General features: G+C 51.9%; 2 protein-coding genes across 3 annotated transcripts; both read left to right on the top strand.

Moving 5' to 3' along the window:
• The first annotated feature begins 1,546 nt into the window (after window positions 1–1,546).
• On the top strand, window positions 1,547–27,320 carry LOC136467032 (uncharacterized). Of its 2 annotated transcripts, none has more exons than XM_066465588.1 (12): window positions 1,547–1,820; window positions 1,911–2,008; window positions 2,076–2,162; window positions 2,331–2,475; window positions 2,570–2,950; window positions 6,105–6,244; window positions 6,327–6,518; window positions 6,859–6,949; window positions 7,028–7,175; window positions 7,444–7,560; window positions 7,653–7,746; window positions 27,118–27,320. In XM_066465588.1, exons 1-12 carry the CDS (start codon window positions 1,578–1,580, stop codon window positions 27,152–27,154), a joined length of 1,773 nt encoding a protein of 590 aa, XP_066321685.1. In that variant the 5' UTR covers window positions 1,547–1,577; the 3' UTR covers window positions 27,155–27,320. The 2 variants fall into 2 exon arrangements, with proteins under 2 accessions (XP_066321685.1, XP_066321684.1); XM_066465587.1 differs by having other exon boundaries at window positions 2,567–2,950; window positions 27,118–27,319.
• On the top strand, window positions 10,344–10,823 carry LOC136464956 (uncharacterized). Its single transcript, XM_066463883.1, has one exon. The coding sequence runs from the start codon at window positions 10,344–10,346 to the stop codon at window positions 10,821–10,823; it is 480 nt and encodes a 159-aa protein (XP_066319980.1).
• Window positions 27,321–27,430: the final 110 nt, after the last annotated feature.

Raw genomic sequence — 27,430 nt, 5'->3', positions numbered from 1 at the left:
AATAAAGCGGTGTCATGGGCTCATGGGAGACGGACAATTTGAAAGCTTTTGGGGAATTCGGCGGCGCATTGAACATCTCCTTTTTATTGGAAACCCACCAGAAACGGAAGAAATCCCCGCATAAGCCTCTCGCACCACGACAATCCAGCATTCCTTCATTTCGAATCTGAGAGCCTCCTAAACCTAGCTTTATCCTTCGAGGCTTTTATAAAAATTTATAATTATTCACGTACCATTAAAAAAGTTGAGCTCTCATAGATGCCACTGACATATGGGGCCGATAAATGAAAACCTCTAAAATACCCTTCTCTCATCCCTATCCTCTCCCTCTCTGACGCTCTCTCGTTCTCAATCTGGACGCATGCTTGCGGGACGGTGCAAGGGAGAAGGCACTGCTGGCGCACGTGCGCCGCCAAGGAGAACCCCACCGTGCACCTCGCTTCGCTACTTGCACACTCTCACTCGGCTGGTGCTGCTCGTTCGCGGACATCCCGGAGAGCCCCGAGCATCGCCGTGCGCTCCTGGCGTCGTCCAGCGGTAGGCGCCGCCGTCGAAGTCCCCGCAGGCGTCATCCTCACGCAACTCACCGTCGTCGAAGCTGGTGCCGGGGAGAAGATGCCGGTGCCGGAGCTACCGCCGTACCAGGCGCGGGACCTGATGTACATGGGCAAGGGTGGCCATGGCCCTGATGCGGGAGCTGCTGGCGCGCGCCATGGTGGCCGAGGAAGCCTCGTGGGGGCTCATCTTCAACACGTTCAACGCGCTGGAGCGCGGCGAGCTGGTGGGCATCCGGCGAAGCCTCGCGCGCGGTGTTAGTGTTCGACGTCGGCCTGCTCCACAAGCTCTCACCAGCCGACGGCGGCGACAGCAGCTTGCTGCTGCAGGACCGGGTATGCCTAGAGTGGCTAGATGCGCGGCCGCGAGACTCCATGCTCTACGTGAGCTTCAGTAGCCTAGCCTGCATGACCCCGCTAGGACCTAGCGGAGACGGCATGGGGCATCGTCGGCCATGCCAGTTCCTCTGGGCCGTTTGGCCGGGCCTCGTCCGCGGGGCGTGCCAGAGCCAGCACTAGCAGTAGCTCCCCGAGGGGTTCGAGGCCGCGACATGTTGGTGTGGCATGGTGGTCGCGTGGGCGCCGCAGGAGAAGGTGCGACCTGCTCGCTTCTTGGCATCATGGACCCCATCAGTGAGTTCACCGCCGCGAGCTGGCCCTGGAGCTCCTGCCGTCACGGATGAAGCTGCTGGTGAGCGCGACCGGGACGAGGAAGCACAGCAGGAGCAGGTAGCCGTTGCCGGCTACATGGCTCGCCGATGCGGCACGTGGGTGTGCTCGACAGCGGCACGGCGCATGGAGACAAGCACGACTCTAAGACTCCGCGCTCGCCGGCCTTCCCCGATGATCGGAGCATCGCCATTGCCGAGCTTGGCCACAGGGACGCAACGCCCTCAGACCCAAGGGCATTTGGGACTTTTTTCAAGTCAATTTAACACCATTAAACAGAAAAGTGGATAAAATGGCTTGCAAGGAAAAAAAAAAAAGTTAGCTCAACTTTTTAATGACTTTTCGTAATTACAGATGGCCACATGTAAAAGCCTCTTCATCCTTCCCTTCCTCCGAGCTCGTCGCCGGTCACTTTGGATGGCCGCACCACCGGAGGGGAACGTCAGCTTCGGCGAGGGGAGGGCCGACGTGCTGGAGCCGCAGCCGCTGGAGGTCATAGCGCCGAAGGTCAAGGCCAAGAAGCGCAACCCGGCGCCCGGAGTCCGGGTTGTTGGTCGCCGGATCTACGATCCAGAGAATGGCAAGACCTGCCACCAGGTGAACTAATCTGCCCGTCCTTCCTGTTCCCCTGCTTCTGATTTACGAGGTACTTAGATTTGACTCGTTTTGCTCCTCTGTTCTCTGCAGTGCCGCCAGAAGACAACGGACTTCGCAGCGGCGTGCAAGCAAGTCAAGAAGAAGGGTCCGTGCCCAATCAAGTACTGCCGCAAGTGCCTCCTTAACAGGTAAATAGCCATCCTCAATTTCTTCCCAGCAGGTGCAATTTCTTTCTCAGTGGTCTGGTTTCCTTAGGTACGGCGAGAGTGCCGAGGAGGCGGCCAGCAAGGAGGACTGGATCTGCCCTAAGTGCAGGGGCATCTGTAACTGCAGCTTCTGTAGGTGAGCCGTGCATAGATGATTTGGGGGTGCTGGTGCTCATTTTTTTTTGGGATAAAAGGCAAAACTTTATTAGCAGCAAAGTGCTGCAATTATGGTGATAGAGGGTGCTCAGTTCAGTTGTCATGGTGGGGAATCTAGATCTTATTTGTCTTGTGGGTGTTTGACCAGAAAGAAGAAAGGCGAGATGCCAACTGGGATAATGGCCCACATCGCCAAGGCTTCTGGGTGCACCTCTGTCCATGATCTCCTTGAAAAGGAGTCAGATGTGGTGGCTGCTGCGCAAGCGATACTCAAGGTCAATGGTAGTGACAAGGTATTGCTGTTTTACTCTCCAATTCTATGTTGTGCCCTGCAATAATACTTTCTTGTTGATATGCTTTACTGACACTGTTACAAACATGCAGCAGGGCACAAAGAGATCCCAAGGGACAGATGCTGCTGATGAGGTGGCCACTGAAAAGGATGTAAATATAGGCATTGATCACAATACAGTTCCAGCAGATGAAGGGGATGAAAATATAGGTGTTGATCTCAATTCACTTCCTTCTGTTCATATCAAGAAAAGGCAGAAGCTAAAGCACAGGGCAAAGAAGGATCCTGCTGATGAAACGTCACATGGTGGAGTCAATAGTGAACCATTGCAGATGGATGAGAACCCTGATTCGCTCAATAGTAACACTGTGCTACCCAGGGGTACCCCAGTCACAAACATTGCAGGTGCACAACTTGACGATGAGGATGTTGGGGCTGCAATTCAGTTTCTAGAATTCTGCCGTGCATTTACAGAGGTAGTCAAAGGCAAGAAAGAATGAGCTTAATTTTATAAATATAATGGTGCATGCCTTGTTTTGTTAACACTTGGATTCTGTGTTCGGATATCTGAGAATCTGACTTTTGCCATGATTTTTCACCTTATGAACTCTAGCTGCTTAAGTAAGTTTGGGTTTTGATGCCAAGTGGAATCATAATTAAAATTAGAGTTTGCTAAAAGTTTGGAATCCCAGCCAGGCAAGGAGAGGTACTTGTGGGTGTTGGACTGAGGCATCTAGAACCTGTTTGTGGGGATGCAAACCATCAAGGGAAAGGGATGTTCGGGTTGGCGTGTGATTATGGAGCCTGTGGGTGGTGAGGCAAGATGTGAGAGAAATATGAGCTTTTCTTGAACTTACTGCTGGCTGATCTTGAGGAAATAGGGGTAGACGCACTGATAGCGCAGTGGTTGAGCACCTGAGTTGTGGAGCTCCCCACCAGGGTTCGATCCCTGGTGCTGCATGGTTGTGTGCCCACCTCTCTGGTTGAAACAGTGCAGATGGTTCCGTGGCCGCCAAAGAAGCATGCACGTGTGAGGTTCCTGCCTGTTCCGGGTTCGGTGGGCCCCTTCTTGAAGACTAAAGTCAACAGGACGTCTCTCCCCTTGATCAAGTCTTTTTTTTAAGGAAATAGGGAGGTCCTGCAGCTGGTCTAGCAACCGGCCATCTTGTTTTGTTGCTTGGAAACCTTGATTACATGACTCTGAATTTAGTTTTGAGTAGCTCACGCATAGCTTGTTGAAGCGCAGTTGTTACTTAAGGTGACCGTGCTTATTAGGCTTAAGTTGTGTCCAGAAGTGAGCAGCTCTATTGATACTTTACATGGCCATCATTGTTAAGTCTATATTAGAAGCTTAGCCCATGAAACATCAAACAGAGTGCAGATGGGTATTCTAGGTTTAATGGGCACTCTCCCCAAGGGAGTGTGCCTCCAGCCACTTGCCCAACCTGATGGAACTTGCGCATATCTTGTAAGTTCTTGAAAGTGCCAATAATTTACTGTGTATGTTGTCTGAACTTTTTTGTCTGATGCAGATCTTTTTGGTGTTTAAGTTCGCTAATTAAGGAACATAATTACCATCAGAGCATCACCAGTGTTTGAGTCAATTCATGGCCATATTAATTTGCATTGGTTTACCATCAGATAAGTAGGACCACAAAAAGGAAATAAAAAAATGCAAAAATACCCAGTATCACAAAAAGCATTTTCAAAAAGGCAAAGGCAAACAACATCTTGATTCCTTCCTAGGACCGTGCCTTTCGTTTCTTATACCTCATGAATCGTGCAGAGGAGTTGACCCTTCTCTCTCCTGTGTTTTATTTGACTACTCCAGTGGTCATGATTTAGTTCAAAGGTTCCAGATTGGCCCATGCACATTCGAGATGGCATAATCTATAATTCTGTCTTGTTTGTATTGTGTGCTCATTTGGAGATTGAGGGTGCACATAATTTAACGATACTGATACTTAACTCTCCTGCTTGTTTTAGAAAATAGTGCAAATTTAGTATTTTAGTTTGAAAACAGGCATATGTTGGTGTTTTGAAGTCTACCATACATGTGTCTGTAGTTCTGCATGTTGTGTCATTGTTCAAGTTTCAAGTCACTGTAGATATAGTTATTCACAAAGATGGAATTTTCTTAAAGACATGCCATATCTTTTAATTTTCTTAAAGACATACCAATCTTTTAATTTATTTGAAAATTGATAAACATTTATAAAAACGATGAAAGTGCACTAGGACAAGGCATATATAGTGCACAACAAATGTAGAAAGCGCCATGTAATGTCAAGTGCATAATAATAGAATCTGTTTTTGATGCTGTGCTACAGTATTATTTTATTTATTTTGATCTTTGACACATAATTATTCACCTTATGGATAACACAGACCCGGTGAATGAATTTTCTAAGAGAAACAGGTACAGTGGCAAAGTTGCGGCTTCAACATACTTGCCTATATGTTTAATATGTCTGCAGCATAAATGGTTAATGAAAAAAAGATATGATTCTTTTTTTATAAGACATTCATCAGTAGTCGATGAAGCTGATGGACGGAAGTTATGCTTGTTCATTCTTCTTTTTGTTTATGTTGATAGTTCGACGGCACATTTTTTTTTACATTGCGTTATAACTTGTTCATCCAGATGAAAGAATCTGAGCTAAAAGAAGGCTAGAATTTTGTCATATGAGGCTTAAAATATATCTTGCACTGATGAGTTGTTACATATCACTGTCGATTTAGCTGGCTACTCTACCTCTCCAATTGTGTCCAAACACTATAACAACCATTTTATGGCGAGCTAGTGACTATGAACCCGTGTCTATTATAGCAGTAGTATACTGCAATCTCTAGAACAAGAATAGTAGTGAAAGTATTTTGTTAGCTGCGACCTGTTACAGCATGAAAAGTTGTTCACTAACTAGAAGAACAGTGACTTTCTTTTTTCTTTGAAAGTTGATGTTATGAAAGTGCTCATCGCAAGTAATGCAAGCACAATACATTATTAGTTGCCTAGTTGGTATATCAAGGCATTTTCACAAAAGTGTTAATTATTTTCTGCATATAGGCAATATGCAGAAATCAAACATTTATTATCATGGTGGAATGGAATCATCGCTAAATGAACAGATACATCATACTAAAAGTGTTATAAGGATCAAAATGATTTTTTTTGAGCCTGGATCCCTAGTATACAAGTTGTAGTATCTGAACTCTACTCAACGAACACACCACACACACGCACACCCCTAGAACTACAACCTATACACATCTCGCGTCCTTCTGGAGATCACCGAAGCTGCACGGACCTTGTAGACGGGCACGTTGTAGTCCCATTGTGGCGCCACGCGAATATCCAGGACCTACAGGAAACAAATCCGGGAAAAATCTCGAGGTGCGACACCCGAGTCGTCCCAGCTGGGAATCGAACTCGGGTGGGTGGCGCTCCCACCGAGCGGCTTCACCACCGAGCCACTGGCTCGTCCGCAGGTTCAAAATGAATTAGGATTCTTTGTAGTCTTCATAAATTGTTTATTCTTTCCACTTAACATTTCAATTTCCCTAGCATGAACACTTACTTTCATGACACATTAAATTATGTAATAACATCGAACATGTTCTTTGACACAGATTTTTCAAATAAAGAAAGGGCAACCAGAAAGAATTCTTCAAGATTTAGTTGGAGGCCGTGAACTTCGGTTGGTATCCTCAGTTGTTGCTGGGTTTCACATAAATTTGTTATCTGTCATTCGAGAAGGAAGGGAGAAGAAGTAAGTACAATCCAAGTTGATAGCTCCTTGCAAATTTGTTTTAATGTAGTTATTAAAAATAAAAATGTTGTTTTGTCTCCAGGCCTCTGGCTTATACAAGAGATGGAGATGCATGGGTAATTGATGTTGGCAAATATATAAGTGAATCAGCATTTATATCAAAAGGATTTCCTCTCAACTATATCAATCAGGGGATATCAGGATATAAAAACTTGAGCCCTTCTTGTAAGCTGCGTGTTCTGAATTTTCTTTGTGATGAGACCCTCTCTACTGAGTGAGTAGTGTCTATTACATTTACTAAAATTAATATACTTCTGCCACTCTCTTTGTTCGTATTTTTTTGTTTTAACCCTCTATTGAGTAAGTAGTACTTACTACATTTACTAAAATTAATTCACTTCACTGCCACTTTCTTTGTTTTATTTTTATTTTAGAAGGGAAAAATGTTTTTCATTATTCTTTTTTAGAACATAAAAAGTTTATATGACTGTCTGTTATACGTTCGCAGGAAATAAATTAAATTAATGTGGTAGCACAAGTCTATAACATCACATATAAAATAATGGTGGAAATATATTATTATTCTATATTAATGATTTATTTACTCTGTTTAGCAAGCTGAGGAACTGGATTGACATGCAAAATGACATAGCTGCTGAACCAATGAATGCTGCTAGAGAAAAAGCTCGTGCTGCAAAAGAAATGGTATTCAGCTTAGTGAGCCTTCTCTTTCTAGGATCATGACCATAAAGCATTCTACAATACCTGTGTTTTGTTTCTTAGGAAAAGGAGCTAAAGGAAGGGCTAAAGGACAACATGGATAAAACAATGCTTTCACCAAATGAAGCAGCAGCCTTTAGCAGTGAAGAAAATAAGTATCTTATTTCCCAAATAAAGGTGGCACAGGAAGTCAAGCGTGCAGCCATAAATGGTCTGAACAATATGATTGGATATATCTAGAACTTTCCACTTTAAATTTGTTAGCTTTATGCAATTTTCTCAATTCTCTATTTGTTTGATTAGTTGCAACTTTTATTTTATGTGTTTTCACACCACACTTTTTTTTTTCTCGAACACGATGGAGAGCTGTGTATCATTGCATTAAAACAAGGGAGTTACAACACAACCAAACACCGTGAAAAAAGATATTTACATTCGAGCTAGTTGTTTAGTATGAATGTTCATCTTTTGCTTCCCAGATATGGCAACTATGGAGAAGCAAGGAGGTCTTTGGACCAAGCCTCTGATGGTAGAGAAAGGAGTAGCATATTGGAAGCTAGATGGTTACTGTGATAACTCAGCAATATTGCTTCAAGGTTTGTTTGAAGTTCTTATGCAATAAGGTTTAATTTACTCTTCTAGCTTCTGGAATGCTACATTACTGATTTGTATATCATGTTTATGCCAGAGTATGGTGATGATGAATTAATGGCAAATAAAGACAAGTGGTTTATGTTTATTGAAGACGAAGAGAAAGTAATTGAAGAACATGTAGCCACAAGGTAAGGAGTTTGTCTTGCCACATTTGGACGCATTTCTATCTTTCCAATGATGGTGAACTTCTCTTTTGTTGCTTGTATATCATGAAAGTTATTTGATAGAAACCCTATCTGTATTTTCTTCTGCTGTCGATCCTCCAATGACTGCTATCAAAGCTCATTTTATGTGGTGTTTTCATGATTAGACAGTCTGAAAGTAGCTTAGTAGCATCCTAACAAATGTGGCACACGATTCATTCCAGTATACCTGAACTATTGTGATCAGTAAAGTTGAACATGTAACGAATGATTAGAGTATTCTGACAATTATTCCTTATACAAATACCTTGCTTCCAGGAAAACAAGTTCTTGGAGCTCTGTTGAAAAGAATTTTATTTTTTCTGGACTTTAGGTTGACAGAATAATCACTCCTTTTTGCAATACATTGAACTTGATATCTTGACCTGTTTGGATAACTTCTGGGTTAAGAGCTAGTGCTTCAGGCTGGGCTTGATTGTCACTGTTGTGCTGTGATAAGTACTTGTTATTTTTAGGTTTACACTTACCGCTAGAGCTGATTATCCGTATTACAGTTATCTCCACAGTGCATGTGTTATGTGTGTTTTGGAAATGAAGAGGGCATAGTAAAACAGTATGGGATTCAGAGTGATGGGACTGTGAGCTGAGTCCTGAATAATTGGAAGGTGGCATCCTTCATTCCAAATATATTACAATACTCCCTATTTATAGGGCTCCCTGATAAATAATATAAAGTATTGAACCCAATCTTAAGCAGGGTAATCTTTTTTTTTGAACCAGGGAAACAGCAGGGGAGGCCCCCACTGTTAGAAAGCAGTGTAATCTTATCCCTATGTTTGAGAATAAATGTAATGTTACCCCTGGCAACCATATATTTCCTAACTTAAAAAGCTAATTGTTTATTAAGAGAACTTGAAGCATGTCATTAGATAAGAAATTCTGTTATCATCTCACAGGATAAAGTAATGCACACACTATTCTACTCCCTACATTCCAAATTATAAGACTGTTTTGGCTTTTCTAGATACATAGATTTGATGCCTGGACTAGGAAGGATGACTCTCGACTCCTCCTCTCCCTCCCCCACCGTCTCGCCTCCCTCCACCAGCCCCCCGCCGGAGTTCACCCCGAACCCGCCGGCCACCCCAACGGCGCCTGCGCCTCCTTCCCTCTCGGGGTTCCTCCCCAGCGGCGCCGTTCGTTTCGTGCGGGTGCTCCAAACTGGAGCGCTGGTGCGCTGATAGCCCGACCTCTAGTTCTGGCGGCTCTCGGCCCTCCTTCCGCGACGTAGTGGCTTCTTCTTCGGGCACGTCTTATGCGGCAACTTCGGCTCCGGGTGAAGGAGGGCCTGTCCTGGCGGGCATGGATGCTCCATCGGCGGGGCCTGTGGTGGCTGCTGCACCCCCACCGGAATCTTCCTGGGCTTCTAGGATTATGCTCCACCGGCGGGACTTTCCTAGGCGGAGGGGCGCACCCTTGCTCAACTGGCGCGGTGCGTCCTGTTCAGGGGGGGTGGGGGTGGCAGAAGGCTGAGTCTCGCGGTACTCGGCGTCGGTGTCGGCGCGCGACCCTGTCCTCCACGCCGTCTAGTCCCGGCGGACCTTGTTGGCAAATGTTTCGACTGTTTCTCGCCATCACACACGGCTGCTCTCTGTCGCCTGAGGACTCGCTGTTTCCGCTGCCGGTCTCTAGGCATCGCTCCTTCGAGTGCCCTGGGGTGTTCAGCGGCGGGAGCACTAATCCCCGTGTCTCCGTGTGGCAACGGATTTCGCCGGCCCACGGGGCTACCAGTGTTGCCACCCCGCAACGGCCTTCTCCAGCGGGTATTGCTGGTGATGCTGGTGCGACGCAGACGCAGAACGTGTATCGTCAACTTGCTACTGGCCGCGTCTCCGTGTGGCGACGGATTTCCTCGGCCCACGAATCTGCCAGTGTTGCCTCTCCGCAACGGCCTTCTCCGGCGGAGTTGGCTGGTGGCGCTGAGCCCTTTGGAGGTGCATGCTCAGGATCATGGTGTGCGGGCGCGGCAGTCGCGTCGTCGACGATGTCCGCGATTCCGGCAGCGTCCCGTGCATGTTCAGCCTGACTCCTCTCTGGCTGCTGGTCCGGTGCCGGGTGCTGCCTCCTCGGAGACGTCTGCTGATGCTTTGAGGCCTCCCTCAAGCATCATTGACTGGAGCGATTAGGTGGCTAGAGCTGAAGAAGACCTTGCAAGAGCGGTAACGGTGAATGTGATTAGCGATGATCCGCTGGCCGCAGTGGAGGAGGTGGCAGCGGTGATTGCGGCCAGAATTGATGTTGACGCCAATTCACTAGTACTTCGTAAGGCTTCGTCCTCAAGTTACCTGCTCGGTCCTCCCCTAATTGGCCTTGATTGATCAGTCTGGTTGGGTTGAGGCAGCCAGTCAGTTCGTCTGGATTCAACTTCAGCCTCCTGTGTAAGCGTTGGAGCGAATCCTTTGTCTATTTTAATCTGGAACGTGCGAGGCCTGAATCAAAGGGATCGCCGGAATTCTGTCAGAGAGGTTATTCTATCCAGCAATGCTGACATTGTGTGTTTGCAAGAAACTAAGGTTACCAACATGTCCCAGCATTTGTTTCTCTCGGTCTTTGGGTCTATGTATGATAACTTCATCGCTCTCCCGGCCAATGGGACTAGAGGAGGGGTTCTGATTGCTTGGAAAGGGTGTTCTTGCCAGGCAGTGGCTTCAAGGGTAGATACTTATTCTGCTTCTGTTCTGTTTTCGGAACAAGAAGGTTGCAATTGGTGGTTCACTGGTGTCTATGGGCCACAAGAAGATGATAAGAAGGTGATGTTTCTGCAAGAGCTAAGGAATATCAGGGCCCTGTGCAATGGAGCTTGGCTTCTAGGGGGAGATTTTAATTTAATTTATCAAGCTGCCGACAAGAACAATGCTAATTTGGACAGAGCAATGATGGGAAGATTTCGGCGTTTTTTAGATGACATGGATCTCAAGGAGATCCTGCTCTTGGGCCGAAAATATACTTGGTCCAACGAGAGGAGATCGCCTACTCTGGTCAGGCTGGATCGAGCTTTCTAGTTGTGGTGATTGGGACAATATTTTTCCTGATGCTGTCCTGCAAAGCACAGCAGCTGGTGTATCGGATCACTGCCCCTCTCATTCTGGGTTTGAAAGTGAGCACTAGCGGCAAGCGGCGATTCCATTTTGAGAGCTTCTGGACCAAAATCCCTTGTTTTCTCGATGTTGTTAAACTGAATTGGGAGGCTCCGGTATAATCTAATTGTGCTGTAGAGCGCCTATTCATTAAACTACAGTGCCTCAGTAAGGGACTACAAAAATGGGGCAGCGGAAAATAGGGAACATTAAAGCTCAGCTTGAGCTGGCCAGGAGATTCTTCACCGCTTGGAAATAGAGAGAGATTCAAGGGCACTCTCTGAGCGCGAGGAATGGCTGAGAAAGAAACTCAAACTGCATTGTCTCGGTTTAGCTTCTCTAGAGCGAACCATTGCACGGCTGCGCTCTAGGATACTGTATCTTCAAGAAGGAGATGCCAATACTGTTTTCTTCCATCAACAAGCTAGATGCAGAAAGAACTTCATCCCAAAACTGCAAGTTGGTAATCAGGTGGTCGTTTCGCAGGAGGAAAAACAGAAGGCAGTGGATGATTTTTATGAGAACATTCTTGGCAGTGCTGAAGTAAGGGACTATACTCTTAACTTAGATGAGTTAGATATGCAGCACCATGATCTTTCCAATCTTGATGCCCCATTCTCTGAGGAGGAAGTCTGGGCTACCATAAAAGACATGCACCTGGACAAGGCCCCTGGGCCGGATGGTTTCACAGGGAGGTTCTACAAATCATGTTGGAGCATTATTGAGGGGGATGTGCTGATGGCGTCCAACGTCCATCGCGGCCATGTATTCAAATTTAGGCTATTGAATACGGCCTATGTTACCCTACTGCCTAAGAAAGTGGATGCAGTTGAAGTGAAGGATTTTCGTCCTATAAGCCTGATTCATAGCTTTGCCAAATTGGTGACTAAGATATTGGCTAATCGGCTAGCACCGCTGTTACCTTAATCTCTGCAAACCAAAGCGCTTTTGTGCAGGGAAGGAAGATTCATGACAACTTTATGCTGGTCCAACAGATGGTGAAATCTCTGCATAAGAAGGAGGCGCATATCCTTCTTAAACTAGACATCTCCAAGGCGTTTGATTCTGTCTCTTGGTCGTTTCTCCTGGAAGTCATGTGCAAGGTAGGGTTCGGTCAGCGGTGGCGAGACCTTATTTGCTTGATCCTGTCCACCTCCTCGACACAAGTACTGGTTAATGGAGTGCCTGGAGACACTATTTTGCATCACCGTGGTCTTAGACAGGGAGACCCCCTGTCACCAATGTTGTTTATCCTTGTTATGGATGTCCTCAATTCCCTGGTCAATTTTGCTACTCTGGCGAGTTTAATGCAGCCGCTAGCCATTCAACAAGCACGGCACAGGGTCTCCTGCTATGCTGATGATGCAGTCATATTCTTGAGACCCCACAACTTGGATCTGGTCACTGTCAGACAGCTCCTGGAATTGTTTGGACACGCCTCCGGTCTTAGAACCAACCTGTCCAAGAGTTCGGTTTCCCCTATTCATTGTACTGACGAGGAATTGGCACTCACTGCAAGCGTCCTCTCGTTCAATAAAGGCCTTCCCCTGTATGTACCTTGGCCTCCCACTCTCACTTGGAAAACCAACTAAGGAGGTGTTGCTGCCTTTAGTAGATAAGGTGTCAGAATATCTCCCTGGTTGGAAGGCCTCTCTAATGAACAGGGCTGGGCGGTTAGTCATGGTGAAGGTTGTGCTGACTGCTGTCCCTATATATATCTTAATAGCCCTGGACCTTCCTAAATGGGTGCTTAAGGCTATTGACAAAAAGCGGCGGGGCTTCCTTTGGAAGGGTCACCAACATGCCAATGGAGGCAATTGCCTGGGAAAAGGTACAGATACCAGTTGAATATGGAGGCCTTGGGATCCATAATCTTGAGCTCCTTGGTTGGGCACTTAGGATTCCGTGGTTGTGGGCGCAAAAGACTAATGCTGAAAGGCCTTGGGCCGGTCTTTCTATCGCTGTTCCTCACAAAGCCCGGGCCCTCTTTAATGTTGCAGTTGATGCAATAGTTGGAAATGGAGAGGAAATATTGTTCTGGACAGATAGATGGCTGGATGGGCATACCGTGGCTGAAATAGCGCCTAACCTGTTCAATGCGGCTCAAGGACTGTGGCCTGAGCTCTGCATAATAGAAGCTGGGTTCAAGATATTAGGGGAGCTCGTACAGTAGAGGTATTGCTTGATTACCTCCACATTTGGGATATGGTGGACGGAATTATTTTGCATCCAGAGATCCTAGACAGATATAATTGGAAGTTAACGCAGGATGGTTCCTATAGTAGCAAGTCTGCCTATACAGCCTTCTTTCTTGGATCCATCAAGTTTGGGTCATGGAGAAGGATCTGGAAAACCTGGGCTCCCCGCGCTGTAAGTTTTTCATTTGGTTGGTGTTTCACAACCGGGTTTGGACAGCTGATCGACTAGCAAAGAGGAATCTGCCCCATCCTGAGTCTTGCCCCTTATGTGATCAAGAGGATGAAACAATAAATCATTTGCTAGTGGGCTGTATCTTCGCTCGACAGGTCTGGTCCTTGGTTTTGCATCAGTTTGGGCTGCTACATTTGGCACCATAGTCTGCTGTAACTCGTTTCTCAGGGTGGTGGAAGAGGTCTACTGCTGCTGTCCCCAAAGAAGCGCGTAAAGGCCTCAATTCCTTGATAATCCTGGTGGCCTCGGAGATTTGGAAGCATCGCAACACTTGTGTCTGATGGATAAGTCTCATGTGTGGCTGGTCTTTGTGGGGCTGTGATGCTCACATGGTCATGGTCCTTGTGGCTGTTTTTCTGTTTTTAGGACAGCATCTTAGACTAGAGGACAACATCTTAGACTAGAGGACAGCATCTTAGCTAGGACAGCATATTAGCATCTTAGACTAGCATCTTGGCATATGCTTGGCTGGCTAGCAGCCTATAAATATGTAACCCCAACCCCTCAGGTTGGTATGGCATTTGTGTGAGCTTGTGTGAGAAATAGACAAGAAAATTGCCCCAACTCCTAGTGTCATCCTCTCTCGATGCGAGTAAGAATTCTCCTACTACCAAAAGTGAGAATTCAGCGACTAACAATTGGTATCAGAGCCGTATTATCCTGTAGCCTGAGCATCTCTTGCTCATCTTCTCTCCCAGCCCCACAACAGCCCCAGCTGTTGGCAGCAGCAGCTCCTCCGGCCGCTCCTGTTCACTCCTCTCCCAGCTCGTCTGAAGCAGCCCTCTCCCCACGCAGCAGCCCCCCGGTAGCGCGTCATGTCCGCGGGCAGTCTCAGCGCTCGGTCGCCTCGAGCATGCGGCGTCGGCAGGAGGCCGAACTTGCCGCGGCAGAGGAACGCGAGCGAGCGGCGGCAGAGACCGCTGCGGCGGCGGCAGAGACCGCTGCGGCGGCGGCAAGGGCGTCGAGGCTGGCAGCGGCGGAGCTGGCAGCAGCCAGAGCGGAGGCGGAAGCAGCGGCAGCGGCGAATGCAGCGCGTGCGGCGGCGGCGGAGGTCGAGGCTCTGTGCGGCAGCATCGGCAGTTCCATTTCCGCTGACGACACCGCCGACGCGGACCTCGAGCTGCTGGAGAGGGAGGCAGTGCGAGCGCGGGCGGCGCAGTGGGCAGCCGCGCACGTCGACGAGCGTGGCGGCAGCCCAGACAGGCGCGGACGCGCTGGCGGCGCTCCTGGAGGAGGCGCGCACGGCGGTGGCGCTCCTGGGGCAGCCGCGCACGCCCACGAGCGCGGCGGCAGCCCAGACAGGCGCGGACGCGCCGGTGGCGCTCCTGGAGGAGGCGCGCACGGCGGCGGCGCTCCTGGAGGAGGCGCGCACGGCAACGGTGGCGGACGGGTCGATGGAGAGCGCGGCCTTCACAGGCAGCGTGGCTCTCTCTCCCCGGATCGGTACCGACGGGTCGATGGAGAGCGCGGCCTTCACAGGCAGCGTGGCTCTCTCTCCCCGGATCGGTACCGACGGGTCGATGGAGAGCGCGGCCTTCACAGGCAGCATGGCTCTCTCTCCCCGGATCGGTACCGTGGTTACCACGGGCTCCAGGCTGTTGTCAGGGACGTTGGTCCCGGTGGTGGGTGGCCTACCCTCACCAAGACCAACTACGTCGAGTGGGCTGGGGTGATGAGGGTAAAGCTCCAGGTGCGGCACATGTGGGAGGCAGTCCGGTATGGCGACGTCGACTACGACCTAGATCGACGGGTGCTGGATGCTCTCATCGCTGCAGTCCCGCCCGAGATGCAGTTCTCGCTTACCAGCAAGCGGACTGCCAAGGAGGCTTGGGACGCCATCGCTGCGGCACGCATCGGCAGCGACCGCGACCGCAAGTCCACACTGCAGGCACTTCGCAAGGAGTGGGAGAACCTGGCCTTCAAGCCAGGTGAGGACGTTGATGACTTTGCTCTCCGTCTCAACACTCTGTTGCAGAAGATGGTGCAGTTCGGCGACGACACTTACGGCGAGGAGAGAGCTGTCGAAAAGCTCTTCCGCTGCGTCCCCGAGAAGTACAAGCAGATTGCTCGCTCGATCGAGTCTCTGCTGGATCTCTCCACGATGTCGATCGAGGAGGCGATAGGTCGCCTCAAGGTCGTCGACAGCGATGAGCCACAGTCCCTCTCGGGGCCCATCACCACTGTCGGGAAGCTCCTTCTCACTCGGGAGCAGTGGCTTGCCAGCCAAGGTGACCGGAAGAAGGGGGAGCCTTCTTCCGCGACAGGCGGCCGCAAGCGTGGCAAGCCACGCAGAGACGCCCAGGCCGGAGTGCGAGGACGTGCTGAGGGTGATGCCCGCGGAGGCGCCCAGGGCGGCGCCGCCGGCAGGCACAAGCCGGCACGGGACGACGCCTGCCGCAACTGCAGCCAGCTCGGCCATTGGGCCAAGGACTGCCGACAGCCACGACGTGGCCAGGCCCACGTCGCACAGGCAGAGGAGGAGCCGGCTCTATTCATGGCACATGCTAGCATCGAGCTACCTCCAGCGGCACCGGCCGCAGCGGCTCTCCTCCACCTTGACGAGCCAAAAGCACACGCCCTCCTCGGCGACAGCTCCGGCAACGACAAGACTGACGGGTGGTGCCTTGACACCGGCGCCACCCATCACATGACCGGTCGACGGGAGTTCTTCACCGAGCTTGACTCTAGCGTCCGAGGCTCCGTCAAGTTTGGGGATGCCTCCGGCGTGGAGATCAAGGGCGTCGGCTCCATCATCTTCACCGCCATGTCTGGTGAGCACAGGCTGCTCACCGGAGTCTACTACATCCCCGCGTTGAGGAACTCCATCATCAGCTTGGGACAGCTGGATGAGAACGGTTCGCGCGTGGTGGTTGAGGATGGAGTCATGAGGATTTGGGATCGTCGTCGTCGCCTTCTTGCCAAGGTATCCAGAAGCGCAAATCGACTCTACGTCCTTAACGTGCAGGTGGCACAACCCCTCTGTCTCGCTGCTCGTCGGGACGACGAGGCGTGGCAGTGGCACGAGCGTTTCGGGCACCTTCACTTTGAGGCCCTGAAGCGGCTCAGTGCCACGGAGATGGTGCGAGGCCTGCCGTGCCTCGACCATGTGGAGCAGCTCTGCGACGTCTGCGTGTTGACGAAGCAGAGGCGACTCCCTTTTCCCCAGCGGGCGAGCTTTCGAGCCAAGGAGAGGCTCGAGCTCGTGCACGGGGACTTGTGTGGCCCGGTGACACCGGCCACACCGGGAGGACGACGCTACTTCCTGCTGCTCGTCGACGACCTCTCCCGCTACATGTGGGTGATGGTCCTCGGCAGCAAGGGAGAGGCTGCGGACGCCATCAGACGCGCGCAGGCTGCTGCGGAGGCGGAGTGCGGCCGCAAGCTGCGCGTGCTGCGCACCGACAACGGCGGCGAATTCACGACGGCTGAATTCGCGTCGTACTGCGCTGACGAGGGCATTCAGCGCCACTACTCCGCGCCGTACAGCCCGCAGCAGAACGGCGTCGTCGAGCGGCGCAACCAGACGGTTGTGGGGATGGCTCGGGCCCTCCTCAAGTAGAGGGGGATGCCGGCTGTCTTCTGGGGAGAGGCGGTGGTGACGGCCGTCTACATCCTCAACCGCTCGCCTGCCAAGGCGCTCGACGGCAGGACGCCGTACGAGGCTTGGCATGGGCACAAGCCGGTGGTCTCCCACTTGCGGGTCTTCAGCTGCCTCGCGTTCGCCAAGGAGCTTGGCCACATCAGCAAGCTCGACGACAGGAGCACTCCGGGAGTGTTCATCGGCTACGCGGAGGGCTCGAAGGCCTACCGCATCCTCGACCCGAAGACACAGCGTGTGCGCACGGCGCGCGACGTTGTGTTCGACGAAGGGCGAGGATGGGCGTGGGACAAGGCGGTGGACGATGGCTCGGCTCCGACGTACGACGACTTCACTGTCGAGTACGTCCACTTCGAGGGAGCTGGGGGAGTAGGCAGCTCTTCTTCGGCGAGCGCGTCTACCCCAGTCCCCGAGCCTCCACCGACCCCGGCGCCTGCTACTCCGACAGCTCCACGCTCTCCAGCCAGGACCTCGGCTGCGATGAGTTCTTCGCCGGCTTCACCACAGCCGGCAACGCCACGCACTCCAGCACCGACAGGCACCTCTCCGGGCACGTCTACTCCAACACCAGCTCGTGTCGAGCACAGCCCGGTTGAGCTCGCTACTCCGCTCTCTCACGACGAGGAGCGCATCGACGCGTACCACGACGGCGAGCCGTTGCGGTACCGTACGATGGAGAACCATCTCGGCGACCAGTTGGTGTCGGGACTGGTGCCTCACGACCTGGAGGACCTGGAGGCGCAGTTGCACCTTGCATGTGACGACGGCGAGCCTCGGTCGTTCGCAGAGGCCGAGAGACACGCGGCATGGCGCGCCGCGATGCAGTTGGAGATGGATGCGGTTGAGAAGAACCGCACCTGGGAGCTTGCTGACCATCCTCGTGGCCACCGCGCGATCACCCTTAAGTGGGTGTACAAGCTGAAGAGGGATGAAGCCGGCGCCATCGTCAAGCACAAGGCTCGCTTGGTGGCACGAGGTTTCGTGCAGCAGGAGGGGGTCGACTTCGACGACGCCTTTGCTCCCATGGCACGGATGGAGTCCGTGCGACTCCTTGCGCTAGCTGCCCAGGAGGGCTGGCGTGTTCATCACATGGACGTCAAGTCGGCGTTCCTTAACGGCGATTTGAAGGAGGAGGTCTACGTGCACCAGCCGCCGGGATTTGCGATCCCCGGCAAGGAGGGCAAGGTGCTCCGCCTGCGCAAGGCCCTCTATGGCTTGCAGCAGGCACCGAGGGCGTGGAATGCCAAGTTGGATTCCACGCTAAAGGGGATGGGCTTCGAGCAAAGCCCGCACGAGGCGGCCATCTACCGACGGGGCAATGGAGGAAATGCCCTGCTGGTGGGTGTCTACGTTGACGACTTGGTGATTACCGGCACCAAGGATGCGGAGGTGGCGGCATTCAAGGAAGAGATGAAGGCCACCTTCCAGATGAGTGACCTGGGGCCTCTCTCCTTCTACCTGAGAATCGAGGTACACCAGGATGACTCTGGGATCACGCATCGACAGACCGCCTACGCCAAGCGCGTCGTTTAGCTAGCTGGGCTCACCGACTGCAACCCAGCTCTCACTCCGATGGAGGAGAGGCTGAAGCTGAGCCGCGACAGCACGACGGAGGAGGTGGACGCTACGCAGTACCAGCGTCTTGTGGGGAGCCTTCGCTACCTCGCCCACACACGGCCGGACTTGACATTCTCCGTCGGCTACGTTAGTCGGTTCTTGCAGCGACCGACGACGGAGCACCAGCAGGCTGTGAAGAGGATCATCTGCTACGTTGCGGGGACTCTCGACCACGGCCTCTACTACCCGAGGTGCCCTGGGGCGGCACACTTCGTCGGGTACAGCGACAGCGACCACGCTGGCGACATCGACACCAGCAAGAGCATGAGCGGGATCCTCTTCTTCCTCGGCAAGTGCCTCGTTAGCTGGCAGTCAGTCAAGCAGCAGGTGGTGGCCTTGTCCAGCTGCGAGGCCGAGTACATAGCGGCCTCCACCGCTTCGACTCAGGCGCTCTGGCTCGCTCGACTGCTTGGTGATCTCCTCGGCAGAGACACTAGAGCGGTGGAGCTCAGGGTGGACAGCAAGTCCGCTCTGGCCCTGGCAAAGAACCCCGTGTTCCACGAACGCAGCAAGCACATCCGGGTGAGGTACCACTTCATCTGAGGCTGTTTGGAGGAAGGGAGCATCAAGGCGAGCTACATCAACACCAAGGACCAGCTTGCGGACCTGCTCACCAAGCCCCTTGGGAGGATAAGTTCCTTGAGCTCTGCTCCAGGACCGGGATGGTTCAACTCTCGCACAAGACGACGCACAAGACTTAGGGGGAGAATGATGGATAAGTCTCATGTGTGGCTGGTCTTTGTGGGGCTGTGATGCTCACATGGTCATGGTCCTTGTGGCTGTTTTTCTGTTTTTAGAACAGCATCTTAGACTAGAGGACAGCATCTTAGATAGGACAGCATATTAGCATCTTAGACTAGCATCTTAGACTAGCATCTTGGCATATGCTTGGCTGGCTAGCAGCCTATAAATATGTAACCCCAACCCCTTTGGTTGGTATGGCATTTGTGTGAGCTTGTGTGAGAAATAGACAAGAAAATTGCCCCAACTCCTAGTGTCATCCTCTCTCGATGAGAGTAAGAATTCTCCTACTAACAAAAGTGAGAATTCAGCGACTAACAGTGTCTTTGATAGTAAGAGGCCAAGTGTTCAGGAGGTCCTTAGGTCCATTAGCGCAGAGGGGGTCTTTGGTGCTCGGCTGGGGCTTCCAAACTCCTGGAGCTTGTTATCAGGTCGCTGCCTGCTGAAGCTTAATGCTCGGAGGCTTTTGGTCGTTCTTGATCTTTGGGTGGCGAGTCTGTATCTTAGTGTCTATGGGTGTGGGGTGTGTGTTGGGTCTCTGACCCTTGTAACATTTCTTCTACCTTAATGAAATGACGCGTAGTTCTCCTACGCTTTTAAAAAAAAAGATTATGCTACACACTTAGATGTACATTATATCTAGATATACAGTAAAGGCAATGTATCCAGAAAAGTCAAAACATCTTATAATTTGGAATGTGGGGAGTAGTTTATTGGGTGTATAAAAGCCTCATTTCATCAATTATTATCTTTTAATATCTTTGAGAATGGTGGATCCTATCTTTACTTCCATTCTAAACTAAACCTTCTTATAGAAGGTTACTGCTAGAGTTGCCAGTAGGATGAGCGCTATGTCATCAAAATATAGATATAGGAGTGATTTTGCTTGGTTCGGAAGTATAGATGGTTGGAATTAACAAAATGCAAGGAACAGGCAGATCAAATTATTACCAGAAAAGGAAGAATAATAGTATTAACATGGACAATCAGATATATGAATAGAATATTAGAATAATGCCTACTGGAATATACTAAAGTCCCTGTTAAATGAAGTTGAGTCCCTATTAAAAATGTCTAATCATAACAAATGAAACATCAATAGTCATGTAGGATTTTCATACCGAGATACCCTGCTAGTATTATGTCATTATATTGCCAAAGATTCTTGCGCCGTAACTGGGACATTTGTATCTTCAAATAAGTTTATTATGAAAATATATTTAATGATCTATCTAATGATACTAATTATTTACCAAAACTACTAATATTGTCTTATATATATTTGGTCAAGGTTAAATTTTTTTTGACTTCTAGGGAAGTGAGAATGACACTTTATTGGGGCGGAGGGAGTACCTGTTATGGTGGGAAAAGTGTACCAGCGCCGTAACAAGCAGAGTGGCTGAGCAAGTGGTGCGGAGGCATGCACCAGAGTGCGGTCACCAGGGCCAGGCGTGGGAGCCAGTTGGCTTCAGCCGATTCAATAGGAGTTTAGTTATCAAGATTGCTATTTTAGTTAGAGTTGGTTAAGTCGAGTTGGTTAGCCCTTAGATTTAGGAGAGATTTGTTATTGAGTTGGTATAAGTGTCAAACAATATGAAGGAATAGATTTTTAGCCTGGGATTGAGTTTATCTCACCTTGGGCCCCCTAGCGTTACTGTTCACGTCTCCCTGTTGTCGCCGAGTTTCCAGCCAGGCGTCGAGCACGGCGCCGCTAGTTCGTCGCCGGGGTTTCAAGCCCAGGCCTCCCCTCTCGCACTCCTGCGCCCTCAGATCCTTAAGCTCCAACAACCTGGTATCAGCCATGTCTAGTCCTGGGTCATCAGCCGCCGCCGTCGTTCCAACCACCGCTGCTGCCACCGCAGCAACCACCCCCGCGTTCTCTGTGCTCACCACCTCTGCGCCCATCGTTGCCACCACCGCGTCGCTGCTCAGTCCGTAATCCGTGACCCCAGCATCTCCCACCGAGGCCTTCAACGCCTTGACGACGGCCATCTACGCGATGCAACGCCAGATGGGGGACATCTCCTTGCGTCTCGCTACTGTGAAGCTCCGGCCCTCGTCTTCGGTGCCGCCGTTCTTCCAGTATGGGCTGCCGGGTTACGGCGGCATTCCGGGGCTGCCTGCGTCGGCCCCGCCATCTCGGAGTTGCCGCTATCCGCGCCGCCTTTCTAGGCTGCGCCACCAGTGCCGACCACCGGAGTCACCATCACTGGTGCCCTGTCCCTGCCGCCAACTGCGGGTGTTCCCATCACCCAGATTTCCTTCCCGCACTCGCCATCGCCCGTGCCTTCCCTGCCATCCATCGTGCAAAAGGGGCAGGGGCCGCTGCGCTGCAACCTTCGGCCGCGATGCATGCACCGCCACCACTGCCTCATCTACCGCCGGAACCGGAGGGCCCTGCTGTTCCACGCTACCATAAGCTCTCCTTCCCAACCTATGATGGCAAGGAGGACCCGCTCGGCTGGCTGCTCAAGTGTGAGCAGTTTTTCCGTGGCCAGCAGACTCGCCACGCTGATTGGGTCTGGCTCGCGTCCTACCACCTCATCGGCACGGCTCAGATGTGGTACACAATCTTGGAACGTGACGCTGGCAGGCCCGCATGGGAAGAGTTCAAGCGCCTTTGTCATCAGCGTTTCGGACCCCCGCTCAGTACCTAATCACCTGGCAGACCTGGCACGCCTACCCTTCATGTCCTCAATTGATGCGTACCTGGATGCGTTCCAGGCGCGTATGGCGCACGCCGGCCGCCTCTCGCCGTACTAGCAGGCGCAGCTGTTCACCGGCGGCCTTCCGGACCACATCCACGTCGACGTCGAGCTCCATGACCCGCAAGATCTCCAGCGTGCCATGTGGCTGGCACGCGCGTACGAGCGGCGGAATGCTCCTACCCCACTCGCCTTGCCAGCGCCGCCGGCTCGACCGCCTCGACGCAACGCGTGTTTTGCATCAGCACTAACCGCGCCGGCGGGTTCCCAGTGGACTTCGGCATTAGCTTCATCTGCGCAGACAGCCACAACACGACCCTTCAAGCGGCTATCACCTGAGGAAATGGCCGAACGCCGCAAGCAGGGGCTCTGCTATAATTGTGATGAGCAGTACGTTCGCGGCCATAAGTGCGCCCGGCTCTTTTATCTGGAGGCATCTGACTACATCGTCGAGGAACCAGATGACGCCGATGAGGCGCCAGAAGCACCTGCAGCAGCAAACCCGCCACCATTCAACCCTGACGCCCCCATGATCTCGCCCAACGCCATTACTGGCATCCATACAGAAGACACCATGCAGCTCTACATACAGATTGGCAATGAGCAGTTTGTTGCGCTCTTGGATTCGGGGTCCACGCACAATTTTGTGCACGGTGACGTCGCCCGACACGTTGGCCTTCAGTTCCACCCCTGCACGGGCGTCGGGGTCATCGTCGCCAATGGTGACCGCGTGGCCTGCCGTGGCCTCGCGAAGGACGTCGCCATTCGCATCGCCGACGAACAGTTCTCCATCGACTGCTACTCCATCCCGATTGACGGCTACGACATGGTGCTCGGCGTCACTTTTCTGAGGACGTTGGGGCCCATCCTCTGGGACTTCGATGACTTGTGTATGGCGTTCTCACGCGGAGGCCACCGCGTGTTCTGGCGCGGCATCAATTGACACGGCATGACGTACAGTCAACTCAGCGCCTCCATGCACTTCACCAAGATGGGCCGGCTCTGATGGAGCGCTTACTGCAGTCCTTCGAGGACCTCTTCGCCGAGCCCCAGGGCTTGCCACCAGTCCGTTCGTGTGATCACAGAATACATTTGCAGCCCAACACAGCGCCGGTAGCAGTCCGCCCTTACCGGTATCCACAGCTACAGAAAGAGGAGCTCGAGTCCCAGTGTGCTGCTATGTTGTCCCAGGGCGTCATCCGGCCAAGTACGTCGGCGTTCTCAGCGCCGGTGCTGCTGGTCAAGAAACCGGACTCCTCCTGGCGCTTTTGTGTGGATTATTGCGCCCTCAACGACCGGACAGTCAAGGACAAGTTCCCCATTCCAGTGGTAGAGGAGCTCCTGGATGAGCTCAAAGGCGCCAAATTTTTCACCAAGTTAGATCTCCGTTCGGGCTACCATCAAGTCCGGATGCACGCTGATGACATTGAGAAGACGGCCTTCCGCACGCATCAAGGGCACTTCGAGTTTTTGGTCATGCCGTTCGGCCTGACCAACGCGCTGGCAACGTTCCAGAGCCTCATGAACACGGTCCTTTGGCCGTACCTACGTAAGTTCGTGTTGGTTTTCTTCGATGACATATTAATCTACAGCCCTTCGTGGACGTCGCACCTCCAGCATGTCAAGGCCGTCCTCATAGCGTTGCGCGAACAGCAGCTGCGCATCAAACGCAGCAAGTGTTCGTTCGCCACGTCCTCCGTCGCGTACCTGGGCCACATCATTTCCGCGGATGGAGTGGCCATGGACCAGTCCAAGGTGGAAGCAGTGACGTCGTGGCCACAGCCGCGCTCAACGCGGGGTCTCCGTGGCTTCCTCGGCTTGGTGGGCTACTACCGCCGCTTCATCAAGAACTTCGGTGCCATCGCTGCGCCCCTCACGCAGCTCCTGCGCAAGGACGCTTTTCTGTGGTCAGAGGAGGCCGCGGCGGCATTCACGGCGCTGAAACAAGCATTGGCTGCGGCTCCAGTTCTACGATTGTCGGACTTCGAGCTACCCTTCACGGTGGACTGCGATGCATCCGGGTCGGGTTTTGGCGCTGTGCTGCACCAGGGCACGAGCGCCATCGCGTTCTTCAGCAGGCCATTCTCGCCATGACACATGAAGCTAGCTGCATACGAGCGAGAACTAATTGGTTTGGTGCAGGCTGTTCGTCACTAGAGGACCTATCTTTGGGGCGTTGCTTCGTCGTGCGCACCGATCACTATGCGCTCAAGTTCCTCCTCAACCAGTGCCTCTCCACCCTGCCTCAACACCAGTGGGTCTCCGAGCTGTTCGGCTACGACTTCGCCGTCGAGTTTCGGCCGGGGGCGCCTGAACGTGGTTGCAGACGCGCTGTCCCGGCGTGACGAGGCTGCTGATCATCTCCACGCCCTGTCAGGACCATCCTTCGACCTCTTCGACAACCTCCGCCGCGAGCTCGATGAGGACACAGCACTGCGCGCGCTGCGGGACTCGGTCGCCGCTAACCGCGGCGCCCCTTGGTGCGTTGTGGACGGCCTCATTCTTCACGGCACCCGCGTCTTCGTGCCGGCGCAGTCGGCGCTGCTGCCCACCGTGCTGGATCTTCCCACTCGGTTGGGCATGAAGGCGTTCAAAAGACCCTGCACCGTCTGCGCGCCCAGTTCTACATCGAGGGCGATCGTGCACAGGTGCGCGACTTTGTGCACGCCTGCGCCGTCTGCTAGAAGAACAAGGTGGACTCCCTTGGGCCGGCAGGGCTGCTGCAGCCCCTGGAGGTGCCATCGCAGGTGTGGTCCGACATCTCGCTCGACTTCATCGAAGGACTGCCGCGTGTTAATGGCAAGCACGCGCACTTTATAGCGCTCAGTCATCCGTATACAACGGTGTCGGTCGCCAAGGCGTTCTTCGAGGCCATCGTTCGCCTGTACGGGTTCCCCAACTCCATTGTCAGCGACAGGGATCTCGTGTTCACTAGCAATGTGTGGCGGGATCTGTTCAAGTTGGTGGGGGTCAAACTCCGCCTCAGTACGGCGTTCCACCCGCAAACTGACGGCCAGTCGGAAGCAGTGAACAAGACCATTGCCATGTATTTACGCTGCATCACCGGCGACCGCCCCCGTGCTTGGTTGGAGTGGCTACCCTGGGCAGAGTACTGCTACAACACGTCCTACCACACTGCCTTGCGGATTCGCCGTTTCAGGTGGTTTATGGCCGGCCCCCGCCTGCCTTAATTCCCTATACTGCAGGCACAGCGCGCACCGACACCATCGACGCGCTTCTCCAGGATCACGACGCCTTCCTGGCTGAGGTGCGCGAACGCCTCCTCCAGGCCCAGGAATATGCCAAGCGCTACTACGACGGCCACCATCGCCCCCTGGAGTTTGCGGTGGACGATTGGGTGTGGCTCCGCATCCTACATCGACCGGTGCAGTCGCTGCTGCCGGGACCGCGGGGCAAGCTGAGCCCGCGGTTCGCCGGCCCGTTCCAGGTGAGAGCGCATTGGCGATGTTGCGTACCGTCTGTTGTTGCCAGGAGCGTGCATCCACAACGTCTTTCATGTTGGTGTCCTCAAGCCGTTTCGGGGGACTCCAACAACGCCCCCGGCCCTTCCTCCACTGCGCCATGCTCGTTGCCTCCAGCAGCCAACCCGTGCTCTACGTGCCCAGCTTCGTCGGGGCACTTGGCATGTGTTGATCCAGTGGGCAGACTTGCCTGAAGATGACGCCACCTGGGAGCCACTGGAAGAATTCCGCGCCGAGTCCCCCGCCTTCCAGCTCGAGGATGAGCTAGTTCGTCGAGGGGGGGGGGGGGGCAGTGATGTTATGGTGGGAAAAGTGTACCAACGCCGTAACAAGCAGAGTGGCTGAGCAAGTGGTGCGGAGGCATGCACCAGAGTGCGGTCACCAGGGCCAGGCGTGGGAGCCAGTTGGCTTCAGCCGATTCAATAGGAGTTAGTTATCAAGATTGCTATTTTAGTTGGAGTTAAGTCGAGTTGGTTAGCCCTTAGATTTAGGAGAGATTTGTCATTGAGTTGGTATAAGTGTCAAACAATCTGAAGGAATAGATTTTTATCCTGGGATTGAGTTTATCTCACCTTGGGCCCCCTGGCGTTACTGTTCACGTCTCCCTGTTGTCGCCGAGTTTCCAGCCAGGCGCCGATCATGGCGCCGCCAGTTCGTCGCCGGGGTTTCAAGCCCAGGCCTCCCCTCTCACACTCCTACGCCCTCAGATCCTTAAGCTCCAACAGTACCTCCCTATGAGTCCAACTTAAACAAGGAACCAACTAAACGTGCTTGTTGGTGGTGGAGCCGTGTTCTGGCTGAGAAACGGTGAGGTTGAGGGCCCAAACCTGCTCAACGTGCGTGGCGTGTGGTCTCTGGCCGCGCCCCTCTGGTCTGGGCGCACGTGCTCAGCCCCTGTGATCTGGGCGTGTCCTCTTCATCTTCCTTCTTAAGCCTTGCTAGACATGGCATTTTTCAGTCTGATTTTTTTTCTGTCATCTTTTGTTGCTGAACCTTGATTGCTTCTGCTGGGTTTCAACTCTAGCCTACCCCAACTTGTTTGGGACTTAAAGGCTTTGTTGTTGTTGTTGTTGTCATCTTTTGTTGCTGCATATTTTCTAATAGCTGCGTGTACAGGGTGGGTGCTGCACTAGAAACACAACTTACAAAATTCTAAAACTACAGACTTCCAACTATGTTGATACTAATGTATTTAATGGCTTATCAATTTGATATATTTCCTGAATTGTTATCCTATGTAGGAGGCACAGCTGATTGGGAGATGAGCTGTACCTGCATATTAAGGATCAAATAGCAATGTAGAGGATTATGTAAATTGTTCTGCTGCATGCATTTTGTGTAATCCACATGCTGCACTCTTGTTGATGTGATATCATAAAACATAGGATAAGTTACAGAATAGGCTAAAATGATCTTTGCAAATGAAAAATGGCTGTTTATTTCTAACTTGCCGTTGCTTTTATCATTTGAAAATGTCTTACTACTTTATTACTTTTGAGTTTTAATCATCTTTTACCGCTTTGCTCAGTTGATGGCCTAAATAGTTGATATTGTGTTTCTCCACCTTCACATAGTGCTAAGATTAATTTCTATTCACACATTTTATTGTTACTCATCTGCAATCCGATTGTAACTGGTTATTGTAGGTCCAGACATCAGATGAGGAAGCGTATCAGAGTATAATGTTCTACTGATTTGAGTCTCTGGGTTGTTGAACTCACTGAAGGTATTTGTACTTTTGGGTCTAAAGATTTGCATCCATCATCCATACATAACGAATTGGTATCTCATATTCATACCATAACATAAAAATAATAAGAACTTGAATTCTTATCGATATTGGAACTCAGCAGAATTTATTGACCTTATTACCTCACTAAATGACAAATTTTCTTGTTACCTGTCTAGAACAGATTAACCGGTGTGTTTGTAGCTTCTTTTTCGGTTAAGGGTGTGGTG

Source organism: Miscanthus floridulus, chromosome 7 (assembly GCF_019320115.1).
Source record: "Miscanthus floridulus cultivar M001 chromosome 7, ASM1932011v1, whole genome shotgun sequence".
NCBI lineage: Eukaryota > Viridiplantae > Streptophyta > Magnoliopsida > Poales > Poaceae > Miscanthus > Miscanthus floridulus.
This window is presented reverse-complemented; position numbering and strand designations above follow the sequence as displayed.

Excerpts from the sequence above, each read along its gene's own strand:
- LOC136467032 (XM_066465587.1), top strand. The coding sequence starts at position 1,578 with ATGGCCACATGTAAAAGCCTCTTCATCCTTCCCTTCCTCCGAGCTCGT. Across the intron at positions 2,476-2,566 it reads AGGTCAATGGTAGTGACAAG|CAGGGCACAAAGAGATCCCA; the intron begins GTATTGCTGTTT and ends ACAAACATGCAG. Across the intron at positions 7,747-27,117 it reads GAAGAACATGTAGCCACAAG|GTCCAGACATCAGATGAGGA; the intron begins GTAAGGAGTTTG and ends TGGTTATTGTAG.
- LOC136464956 (XM_066463883.1), top strand. The coding sequence starts at position 10,344 with ATGTCCCAGCATTTGTTTCTCTCGGTCTTTGGGTCTATGTATGATAAC.